Source organism: Musa acuminata, chromosome BXJ3-3, assembly GCF_036884655.1.
Source record: "Musa acuminata AAA Group cultivar baxijiao chromosome BXJ3-3, Cavendish_Baxijiao_AAA, whole genome shotgun sequence".
NCBI lineage: Eukaryota > Viridiplantae > Streptophyta > Magnoliopsida > Zingiberales > Musaceae > Musa > Musa acuminata.
In genome coordinates, this window is record NC_088351.1 from 31,601,270 (window position 1) to 31,614,118 (window position 12,849).

At 35.4% G+C, this 12,849-nt stretch overlaps 1 protein-coding gene across 3 annotated transcripts in view; it reads left to right on the top strand.

Moving 5' to 3' along the window:
- Positions 1 to 12,191, top strand: part of LOC135633735 (uncharacterized) — a 45,944-nt gene extending 33,753 nt beyond the window's left edge. The window contains exons 28-39 of one of the 3 annotated variants that reach the window (XR_010495107.1): positions 11 to 376; positions 1,771 to 1,872; positions 3,646 to 3,792; positions 6,199 to 6,287; positions 6,787 to 6,869; positions 7,025 to 7,140; positions 8,476 to 8,561; positions 9,609 to 9,708; positions 10,166 to 10,260; positions 10,670 to 10,754; positions 11,806 to 11,860; positions 11,985 to 12,191. Coding sequence is in view for 2 of the 3 variants with exons in the window: in XM_065143594.1 (XP_064999666.1) it covers positions 11 to 376; positions 1,771 to 1,872; positions 3,646 to 3,792; positions 6,199 to 6,287; positions 6,787 to 6,869; positions 7,025 to 7,140; positions 8,476 to 8,561; positions 9,609 to 9,708; positions 10,166 to 10,240 (1,164 nt within the window). In the remaining variant the exon portion in view is untranslated. Of the gene's footprint in view, positions 1 to 10; positions 377 to 1,770; positions 1,873 to 3,645; positions 3,793 to 6,198; positions 6,288 to 6,699; positions 6,870 to 7,024; positions 7,141 to 8,475; positions 8,562 to 9,608; positions 9,709 to 10,165; positions 10,642 to 10,669; positions 10,755 to 11,805; positions 11,861 to 11,984 lie in introns of those variants that run through there. The other 2 variants (XM_065143594.1, XM_065143595.1) reach the window with 2 other exon arrangements.
- Positions 12,192 to 12,849: the final 658 nt, after the last annotated feature.

Consider the following 12,849-nt stretch of genomic DNA (forward strand, 5'->3'; position numbering starts at 1 on the left):
GAATGTGCAGTATGCTCGTCCAGAAATGCTTGCATTCATGTTGAAGCATGGTCACTATTATGATGCTTGCTTGCTGTTCTTTCCACAACATTCTCTACCTTCACTCTCTCTGCCTTCACCACATGTGTCGACAGCTCCTTCCTCGTCTCCTCAAAGAGCTGATCCTTTGGCAACCGACTATGGAACCATTGATGACTTGTGTGATTTGTGCATTGGGTATGGGTGTATGGTTGTTTTGCAGGATGTCATCTCAGAAAGAATTGCTTCTGCACATTTAGAAGATGCAACAGTGAGCCAGTATATATCTGCTGCACTCACTCGTATATGCAACTACTGTGAAACACACCGGCATTTTAATTATCTCTACAAGTTTCTGGTATTAAATAATGTTTCTTAGTCTAGCATACTCTTTGCTTATGACATTATTTCATATATTACAAACTGGAATTTCTTTAAATTCTATTATAGGAAACACCTGCTGTTTTAGGATTCTTGTTCTTTGCAGATACAACAGTTTGAAAATGATGCCTTATCATAAATTGTTAAACTCTATTATTTCCCAATACATTGCTAATGGATTATAGGGCTATTAATGTACCATTAGGCAACTTTGAATGCAAGATATTAATGGAATTGTGTATACTGTCTAGAGCATGCTCCACAGAATCAGCATTGAAAGAACAGGGACAAGTTTGGTTTTTTCTGAAAAATATCTCATCTAATTCAAAATAGTGGTTAATATGTGTCAACATTTGTTCTTGTCATGGAATTAGTTCCACCAAACAAAAGGATCCAAATGCCAAGTTATGTTGACTAATCGTATTTACTGATTTGAAACCATGTAAACAGTGGTTAACATGAGTATTGACATTTGTTGGCACATGTTGGGTGCGCTGAGCCTAAAAGGTATATGCACTGCACATTCAGCACGTCAAACTATGCCAGAATACCAACACAGAGTTTGGCCAATTTTTAGCTTGCTAACTGGCATAACATTCAATACTATTTTGCAAAAGGGTTTTATGCCAAGGATTTTAGTGTGTTGCTGTTCTAACACAATTGAGCTGGTAGAACAGCAAATGTACAAAAATGATCACAACGAAGTCTTTAACTCAAATACTTTCCTCCATATGGCCTCGGATCCTCTTGTCGGGATTGGCAGTAGTTCTGGCTTCTTTCTTAATAAGAGGTGTTGTTGTGACCATGGTAGAAGCAATCTATGTAGGTGCACAATTAGAGGTGTTGGCCTCTTTCACAATGAATTATTTTCCCAATTGTGTATGATACATCATACTGACACACTGTCATGGTTCAATGTTGGACCAATATGAGGTACAGACTAGTATTTAATTCTTGCTCCAAATTATTATGGATTGTAGATAGGGGAAGTGGAAGTCTATTTGTTAGTACTTGCAAGTTGCAAGTTGATTATAGAATACACTAAAGAACTCAATGATGGGTGTCAGTAGTGTGTTTTGTATGTTTATTATGAGAGGGATTGGATTGTAAAACTGATGGATCTATAAATGTTTTATTCATGTATTAATGCTCCATCTTGTTTAAGAACCACACATCTCAAGTTCTCTTTAGAGCCCTGCATGGTTTTTTCTAAATGGTAATATTGTAAAATGTCACCGTGATGTAACTCTCCCAGTATTGTCGATCTTAAGTAAGCCTATTCTTTGTCTTTGCCACTGTCATGCCCCCCTTGCATAAACTTATTTTTTCTAATGTTTTTAAGGTGAATCTGACCTGAACATCGTAATCCAGGTTATTAAGGGTGATCATGTTGCTGCTGGTCTATGTTGTATTCAATTATTCATGAATTCTTGCTCTCAAGACGAAGCGATAAAGCATTTGGAACATGCCAAGGTATAATTGTGTCTCTCCCTCTGCTCTGTCTGGATCTCTCTCTCTCTCTCTCTCTCTATATATATATATATATATATATATATATATATATATTCGCAGTTGGCATATTGCATCCTGATTATTCTTTTAAAGAGGGTACATTCATTTGAAAAGAAATACTTAAATATTGGTGCCTCTTTGTTTTTTTGTATTAAGATAGTTCATTTTGGACTCGATTGTCTTCTATGCTCTATTAGTTATTATTAGGTGTCTAACCTTTAGTATCTTAAGATGGAAAGTTATGAACATAACATTTTTGGTAGTGATTGTGGATAGTAATAATGAAGTGTGGTCAGATATGCTAGATTAGCGATCATTTAGTGCAAGGATTGATATTTCAGTCCGGTTCTGGTATTGGTCAGCAGCTGGATTGATTCAGTTTTGTCTGCACTGGGCCAAGTAAAACTAATTAAATTTACTTATTATATTTTTTCACTCATTGATGAATCAAAATGTGTTTAATGTATATATCAAGAAAACATGTGTAAAAAAACTTATAAAAGTGCTACAGTGGGAATATAATTGAAATTTTCAAATAGTTGTAAATAAATAGTCAAGTAAAAAGCAAAAATAATATATCTTATGTATTGTTAGTGGCCACTATCACCAAAAATGGCCACTGTGCTGAAGTGAGATGTAGGTCGTGGTCCCAACGTCAGATGGTAGTAGATCCTCAGTATAGGTTTAAAATCCATTCATGACATTGCTCTATGATAATTGTTACTGATATATCATGCATGAAACAAACTAGCAAGATTTGTGATCTGTTGATCATTAAGTATAGTTAGGTTCCTAGCTGCTCCCCATGTTGGTAACTATCCTGACTTGGGGCATGTAGGGTCAGGGAAGACCTATATTGGCTGTTGAGAGGTAAAATTATGACTATCGTCACTATATTGACTCTGAGCCATATGAAGCATTAGATTCAGCAAATTGAGATTAATTATCAACATCACATTGTGGCGTATGAACGATGATGTTTGCACCTGTAGTACTCAGATGCAAATCCTCTGGGTATGGCTGAACTACGCATAGCTAATGATAAATACATGACTAGCCCATACTCATGCAAGCAAAAATTGGAGCATGAAAATATATATGCATATACTCTGCCTGGTATCCATTTCTCAATGATATGCACATATAGTACATGTACAATAGACAAAGAGAGTTCTTTTAACTGGAGTATTTTCCCTATTTTTATTCCTGTTAGTTTACTTCTCTTTGCAGCATGCCAATGTCACATAGCTCATTGGCTCTTGGTGATTAATTCATCATATTGGGAATTAATGCATATGTAATACATGTACAATAGGGAGAGAACAGTATAATCTGGGAACAATGCCACAATGCCAATTTCTTTTAGTTTACATCTCTGTGCAGAATACTAATGTTACATACGGCTCTTGGTGAATAAGTCATCTTTCAGAAAGTATATTCAGTCAAAGAGGATGAAGAACATCTTGTTTCCATTGAATTGATTGTTTGTTTGATTTGAGACATTGATGTGAAATTTGATTACTCTTTATGTTGAATTGCTTAAGTTGTCAATTTAAGGTCTAATATGCATGTTATGTTAAAAGTTTCTACCTTACAAGTGGTTTTGTATCAATATGTTCAGTTTTCTGTTTACTTAGTGTGGGTTCTGCAGTAGTATGTTCAGTTTCTACCTTACAAGTCTTTTTTGCCTATATAATTTTTTCCTTTGTTCTTGTTTCTTAACAATGGATGTAGATTCATTTTGATGAAGGATTATCAGCACGACATAGAGCAGCAGGAGAGGCTACTAGAGTGGTTTCCAAGTCTGTTCGTGGAAAGAGTGCCTCTGAAAAACTAAGTGAAGATGGGCTTGTAAAGTTCTCAGCCCGGGTAGCTATCCAGGTGGGATAATAACATTGTTGAACTAAAGCAGCTTCTTATATTCTAATAACTAGAGGACATGCATCCCAACATGTTTTGTTTCTGCACCAAATTAAACTTCTAATTTTCTATCATGCATATTCAATAGCAGATCTTTTTTTGCAACTACATAAAAATACTTGCACAAAATCATAAGCTTACACACTAATATGCTTGTCAATGCTCACATTGGTCCTTCATATGAATTGCCTACACAAATATTTAAATGTATATAGGAATATGAATAGAATTATTGATTAAAAGTAGATTAAATTACATTTGTTTTGGCATTTCATCAGATTGGCTTGTCTTGTATGCTAAGATGAACCTTGGCACTATCAGAAGGTTGCTTGTTGCGACCTGGATGGATAGGGTTCAAATCATAGAATTAATGTCTTTGCCTGTAGAGGTAAGACTAGATACACTAATTCGCATGAGATCCTGCATTAGCAAGAACCTTGCGCATTGGGTGGGCTTGAGTTTTGTATGCCCTAGTTGCCTATACTAGAACATGGTTTTTCAGTTTTGTATGCCATTTGTGTCCTATATTGCATGGCTCAGTAACTTTACAGAGCATCTTGTTCATTGTTATTTTTTCAAGCAATGGATTGGTTTCCTGCAAAACCAGAGTGTTGTCTATGTTGGTACCAATTGGGAAACTGAGGGTCCAAAATAAGAAAAATATGGAAGTAGTGGTCTTTTCTGCATCTGTAACTGATGGACCTGGTAACCTATACTGAAATCTTTGTCAGGTAGCCCAGAGGTTTCTACTTAACTCTTGTCTTTTAGTTGTTTTTTTTTTCGTTTTTTGATGTAGCATAACCACAGTGCTCTTATCTCCATACCATGTACCGAGTTACCAACTATTTGTCAAGTGGAGGAACAAGAGGAGGTTGTCGTGGTTGATGAACAACAGCAGAGTAGTAGATATTGCTGGTGATGGTTGTGGTGGTGGAGTTAGCAGTAAGAGTAGTGTGAATCGAGGTGGCAGTGATCTTATGGTAACAGAAGAAGGATAAGAGATGTGGTGGCAGTGATCTAGTAGAGGAAGAGGATGAGATATAAGATTATTTATTCATTTTAATTTTTTGTAAATAGTTAATGTCAAAATTTTGAAGATTACTTTTATTTATTTTTTGTTGTAAGGTACAAAAGGTTAAGGGTTTTTTCAGTTTTATGGATTATTTTCATGGTTGAATTGCTCCTATGACCACACTAGTTGGGGCATATGGCATATAGTATGGTTGAATTGCTACATTGTGCCTTATCCTATTTTTCTCATCACAGCATCCCCACTATTTTGTTCATCTGAACAATCTTGCATTACCTATCTTTACTCTATATACCTTATAATACCTTTCTCCACGGACCTATTAACTATCATATATGAAACAAGATGCTCCTTCCCCCTTGGACCACAAAGCTCTTATTTTGTTGTAATTTTTCTTTAGTCTTCTGTTTTTGTATATCCAAGTAATTTAAAATTTGTTTATCTACTTCACCATATTTTTTCAAACCTCTATTATGATTACACACTTCTTATCTTGACTATATATTTCCATAAGTTCTCCTTATTTTAAAGGTTTAACAATTGTGATCTTCCTTTTCATAATTTAAACTTAGATTTCATTAAAGCTCTTCAAGTAGAACACCACATGTGATCAACCTTGTAAACAGCATCATCGAACACCACACATCCAATCTTATCTATTTTCCTAGTAAACATGCTACAATGCAAATTTGGAAGCACTTGGTGGCAGCCCAAGAACAGCCCTGATATTCTTGGTTGTTGGTCCATCATACTGCTCCTTAATGATATTATGCATTTACTAGATTTTGTTCTCTGAGAACTACCACATCATTATCAAATTGTTATGTGATTGAAAGAAATGAATTCTTGAAACTGACAGTAAATAATTATAGTTTGATTGGCTAATCTGATTGTTTATGTTACATGAATTGGCTAACCTGACAGTAAATAATTCTTGTTCACTGCTTGTAATGGCCAGCCACTGGCATGTTACATACGTTGTTAAATATGGTATGTGCTATTATAGGTGTAAGTGTTGGCACTGTTCTGCTATTGGATCTTCGTATATCAATTGCCATGTGCCTGTTGCAGTACTTATACTATGGCATGACTGGCACCATACCCTTGGTTGAGATCTAGTTTCTAGTGACTGGATTTATCTTCCTGGTACCTAAAGAGCTCTAGACACTGAGACAAACATCCACATTCACTTAGTCTTTCTTCTGTAAAACACAGACTGCTTGCTTAATACTGCAAAAGAACTTTAGATATTATGAACCCTCAATTCCTTTTTCTTTTTTTTGTTCTTTTTTACGGTCTTCATCAACCTGTTTCTTACATATCTTAATATTATGTAGGTAGAAGTAGTGAAATCCCTCAATGATTCAGATGGACCTCAGTGGAAGCATTCTCTATTTGGAAATCCAAGTGAACCTGAAACTTTTAGGTTTGTTGTACTTATTTTATTTATAATGCTTTTGTGAATTTTTCTGTTTATTCATTATATTCATTAATAAGCTAGTTATGTTTTATGTGATTCAGTGAAAACAAGAACTTTTTGATGGAGAATTAATGCTCAAAAGGATCACAAAAGACATGCATGACAATAGTTTTTCAGCTTGTATCGATTTTCAAGAAAAACCTTTTTCATTTGTCTTCATTATAACTTGGGCCTATGTTGTTTTATGGATTAAATACACTGAATTTCTTTGGGTATATAATTGATAGAATCAATTTGGTGTCAGTGCTAAACCAGCATACTGGTGTTTGTTTCATTGCCAGCATTTATGCCAATAGCTATAGCACAATGCAAGTTTATTCCTTGATCAGTTCTGATGTACATTACTACTTATTTGTAGATTACTTGTACATCAGACAAATGATGGATGAGGTTGACTTCTGCTACCGTTTCGATTATTTACTGTAAGTCTTGTTCAACTTTGCAGGAGAAGGTGCTTAATCGCTGAGGCACTTGCTGAAAAGCATTTTGACTTGGCTTTCCAAGTTATTTATGAATTTAACCTCCCAGGTAAGGCATTCATGGCTCCATAATGCTATCTTGATATTTGTTATTCTTTGTTTTTCTCTATTCATTTGTGGGATCTACTCTCTTAAATAATTTAATTATGGATATATTTCTTCTTGGCCAAGGCTGATGTGTACTGCATATCATTCATCTTTCAGCTGTTGACATCTATGCTGGTGTGGCAGCATCCCTTGCAGAGAGAAAAAAGGGCGGTCAATTAACAGAGCTCTTGAAGAATATAAAGGGCACAATAGATGAAGATGATTGGGACCAGGTAAAGAATAAAGATTTTTTGATTTTCCATATTTTGTCTTGGATGATATTAACCTCTGGTTAAATTGGTTGTCATCTAAACCAATGCCTCTATTCGATTAGGTTCCTACCAAACTAATTTATTTTTCTAAGGAAACATGTTTTTTCACCTTTTAGTACGGTAGAACATTCAGACTATCTGATATTGATTGTGTTATTAAATTCATAATAGAGGTGCCAACTCCTGATTTGATCTGCCAACTTGGTCCTTACCTGACACAAGATCAGTTGAGTGGTCACCTGCGTGTTTGCGTCTCAAATAGGTAGACACGATTGACCTGATTAATAAATTGGGTTGAGTTCAGGTTTAGGAAGTTGATTCGATAGACTGAAACAAACCTGATAGACCAGTTATACTCGAATGTGTTAAATGTCATTTCAGGGCTAGGATGCCAATTGTATCATTTTGTCTTATAAATAGGTCAAATTGTGTCATTACAGGTTTGATCAGATTTTAGTTGAATCTTGTTGAAATGCCTTAATCATGTCATCCTTGGTGGGGTTTGAATTTAGAGTTTTGTTTTAGTATATTGATCTTAGCCCGACACGATCATGGACTGACTGACCTGACCCATTAGTGCTCCTAGTTCCTATGGGCCCATTCGACTTCATATTTTTTTGTTCAAAGTTCATAAAAATGCTGCCTTCCTCATGCCAAAGATTTCAACATAATGAGATATTATTGATTGTTTACAAATGAATGTTTTAGTTTGTAAATGTTGAGAACATATAAGCTGGCAATGTTTTACTTTCATGATTCTGTAAAATTAGTACCTCACTCTGTTAGAACAATTGAGGATTATAAAAAGTTTTATTTTTTTATTGCTTCAATAAAAAGTCTTAAAAGCTAAGTGTGATCGAGCCAGTGGACATGAATCTGTACATCAGTTTGTAGTGATGGTACTGATATATATATATATATATGTATATATATATATGTGTGTGTATATATATATATATGTGTATATATATATATGTGTATATATATATATATGTGTATATATATATATATGTATATGTATATATATATATATATATATATGTATATGTATATATATAATAGTCCAGTTTCTGTTCCCATAAATGGTATCCTGACCTGCTGTCACTTGGATATTTTTTGAATATTTTGACGATGCACCAAGATATACCATGCTAGTTTGCTGTCTAGTGGCATTCAGCAAGGACTTGTATTTAAATCCTTTCATGTGTATTCACCTACAACAAATGATGACAATCTAGAAATGGTTATATTAGTACTAGTAATTAAATGCTGTTTCATCATTTAAAATTTTAATAGGTTCTTGGAGCTGCCATCAACGTATATGCTAACAAGCACAAAGAACGGCCTGATCGGCTCATAGACATGCTAATTAGCAGTCACAGGTATGCTTTCGTGTCCTTGTAATAATGACTTTGTGTTTGTTATTGTTATTATTGTTAATTATAGGTGGAGTAGACATAAGTGGTCCAGTGGAGTAGACATAAATAATATTTCATACCTTTGGTCATTCTGAACTGGACCATCTTGCCTAAGCTTTTAGACTTAGTTTAAAATTTGGTTTCCAATGGTTTAAATACCGGTAAACTATCAGGTTGATATGGTGCCAGTATCCTAGGCAGTATATTGATTCATACTATCTGGTATCATTAAATAAAATAAAATGTATTACTGTTATTGAGTTAATATATTTTGATGCAGGTACAGGGTCAGATCAGTGAATACTAGTTGCTATATGCCACTCCATTTGATATTTAAATCCTTGTTTAGACTAATTTTCAAATGATTTTTGGTCTGACTGTATATTGTAAGTCATTAAAACCAATTACTTTTGTCTCTTTGAATAATCTTCACGGTCACGACTTGCAAATTTAATAGAGTGGGGGGAAAAAAGAAGAAAAAAATTATATACAAGGAGTAAAATCCTTTGCCTAAGAAGGCTTTACTAGAAACTACACGTAACAATTGAATGTTCTTAATTTAACCACCAAGATTGATTTGTACATAACTCATTGACAGGAAAAGATACATATAGCTGACTGCATATAGTTGGGACATTGCGGTCTGTTGTTTCTGTTACATGGTCTTTCCAAGTTACCTGTCTTCTTTCTTTCACTGACTTTTGCTTTCTAAGCTTTATATATTTCAATTCGTCTGAGCACATCCAACAATTTCCAGTAGAAATCCTAGTAGAAATCCTAATAATAAACTCATACATTCTGTTCAAGTGGTTTCCTCTACCGTTTACATATGCAGGAAGTCTATTACTTCCTGCTTGTGAATGTGCTTGTGAAATAAAATAAGATACAGTGAATTTCCAGTTAAATTTACCTGTTGATTTCAAATTAAACTAATGAAAATTTCAGCAGCACTGTATGTTCACTTGTATATCTGAATTGTGTTTCCTTGTACTTGATATTTCTTTCTTATAGGAAAGTTTTAGCTTGCGTTGTTTGTGGCCGTCTAAAGAGTGCTTTCCAGATAGCTTCCCGAAGTGGAAGTGTTGCTGACGTTGAATATGTTGCACATCAGGTTTGATGTCTTAATGACAATTAAACGTATGTTTCAGAAGTTGCATTCTAGGCATGTGGGTTTTCACTTTGATTGTACTAGATATTGACATCACGCTGTACTTTTACATGTTAAATAGATTTCGAACCGTTCACCATTAGATCATATTCCTACTTCATTGAAATGAGGAACCCACCATCGTTAAAAATGAAACATAATTGACATATTTTGTGAACGATCTCTCCTTTGCCATTGACTTTAATACATAGATCTAGAAAATTGAGCAATGAGCATCAGCCATGTCATGCTTTCATCAATTTTCTATCGACTTGTTGAATTTTTTTCCGGATATTATTTAATCTGCAACTCTTGCTTGATTAAATTATGAGATGTCTAACCCAATTAAGACATATTATGATTTTCTTGCATCTCTTTCTTTGAATTTGCCTTGAATTTGTGCACTTTTCTAATCCTGCAGGCATCAGTTGCAAATGCACTGCCCGTGGTTGACATGTGCAGACAGTGGTTGTCAAAGTACAAATTTGGCGTCTAGCTCCTGGAAGCAAACACAAGGTGGTAAAAGAAAGATGTTGACAGAAGAATTTTGCATTTGTAGATCTATTATAAAATAAGTGTTGGTGTAGGAGTAAACATTTTTCTACCTTGTAGTGGTGAATATTCGATCCCTGTTTTCCACCAAATTCTCATGATGTAATGATGTAAATTCTATTCCCTTCCGTAGGTAATTAGCCTTCAATTAAAAGGCTTAGCTCCATATACAATTTGTGTCCGGTGGTTAATCCTTCAGGCCAATCAATTTGGTCTTAGCTGTAAATAATCTCTCATCCTGTGAGACAATGTTCACCAAAATATTCTTGAGATGTTGTATCCAATGTGAGGAGTATGCATCTCTTATGCTGGAACATTTATGAGCAACAAGAACCGTTTGATCTATTTATATAGGTGTTCTGTGTGTTTCCAGGATGTCATTAACTTGGTGGAAAAGAATGGTTGCATGATCGACAAATGTTAAGGAAACAAGAAGCTATTGAAGCACCATAAAAAAGGTAATGCGTTTATTTAACAGTATTGAACTAGGCTCTGTACTCGTGTTCATTATTGCTCCTTGTTTGACCATGCTTCTGATGATCATGAATACCATGTCGATTTATGCACTTATAACTCGGGAAAGCTACAGAGAGATTACAATGGAGAGAGATAAATATGAACTTATAAACATTGCTTTGGATTTATATTTTTTGTTCTTTCTTTTTCTAATCATCTGCACATTACATTGTTGCTGGTAGCAAGTTTGTTCAGTCCTTTCTTATTGAGCTGAAGCTTTGAGGAGGAATTGATTGCTTTCTTTCTGAGTGCTTTAGACGCCCATGAAGGATAGGCTGTGGAGTGATGGCATAAATCACCATCTAGGTCTCTTACTAGGGCTTCTTTTGTAGGCGAGTCTCTTTGTAATCCATGTTCTGGAGGTGAAAAAAGCATGTCTTTCTCTGGTTTTATTCTTGAAGGATCGCATCAGTTTTGGTACATAAAAACTAAAAGAGAGTAGAACCGATCACATGCAATTGCCAGTAGAGCAAGTTGACTAATGTGCTTTGAGCCATCCATAAAGCGGTGATGAGTATATACATTACCAGGACATTGGTAATCTGTCTCAGTCTAATGTGTGGAAACAGTCGCGTCCACGGCTCCACGGATCAAACTATAGCTGCATGTCAACTTAAATAATTCTCTAAAACTGTTGCTAAATGTGTTTTTATCTCTTTTCTATATTAAGTCTGGCTGTACTTTGTATGTTGGCAAATGGCTCGAGAAAGCAAGTCAAATTGTGTAACAAAGTTGCTTAAACCTAGGAGCAGTTGATAGTATATGGGCTCTACCCAATTTGGAAGGTCAGAAATGAAATGTCTTTCCTTAAGAGTTGAAGTCACTCCAACTAATATCTTCTTTAGAACTGTTGCCTATGAATCCAGTTGTAAAACTATGTTTGTATCTCAGGGATTAACTTGTTAGATAAATACTATCAGGATGGCTTGGACTAAACCTCAGCAAGATTGGTTTAATCTTAATGCTAATGGCTCGTATCTCTATCAATCGCAGGAGGGTGGGGCAGACTTTCTGGACCGAGATTCTAATGGAGTGTTTATTTTTGCAGGTAGTAAATTCTTGTAAGACATGAATAACTGTTATAATGGCTAATGGCTCGTATCTGTATCAATTGCAGGAGGGTGGGGCAGACTTTCTGGTCCGAGATTCTAATGGTGTTTTTATTTTTGCAGGTTGTAAATTATTGTAAGACATGAAGCTGTTATAATGGGTTGGCTGCTATTAAGGAGCGACTGTTTCAAGCCAAACAAGGTGGAATTCACCCGATTGAAATGGAGGCAGAAGTGATAAGCTGAAGCTTCCTTCGAGGATGCACGAGTTACTGATATCCAAAACTTAGGATGTACAAATTACTTTGGTAATATATTATCTTTTCTTGAGACAGGTGTTTCGCTAAAAATTATGTGGCACTCAATCCATAGCTTTGAAATTATATGAAACTAAACCTAGACTCAAAGAACACTCGTTTTGTATCTCACCAACTTGTGCACCTATTTTTCCTTGGATTAGGTGGAGGACTCCCACTTAGAACTTGCAGTGGTCTAATAGCTATGGTTTTGTTCTTTTCATTGACTTATTAAATTTGCGTACGTGCATTCGGCATGTCCTGCCAACAGAACTTGGATTTCGTGATCAACGCACATCGTCTTCAAACCCGAAAACGACAGCACGGAGGCGAAACGGAGTACGTTCTGATCTCGTATTCGTCTTTTCTCCATGTTTGACCGATTTCTTCTTTCCATGAATACCACGCACTTCTAACTGGTAGATATCGTCATCAAAATTTATCGACTCTGCAGATTTCCCAGCAGGAAGAAGAAGAAGAACACAAGCACCCAACTTGCGAGTTCTCTTTTCTTCTCTCTTCGACACTTACGGAACCTCATATTAGAGTTTCATGATGCCATCGGTAGCGCACGACAATTTCGACAAGCTAAAACGGAAATAACTGAGAGTGAGAGATGTTACTTGCAATGAAGCGTCGGTTCATACTTCCGTGTTCCATTTGGATATACTCTCTTATATTCCTGTGCCTCC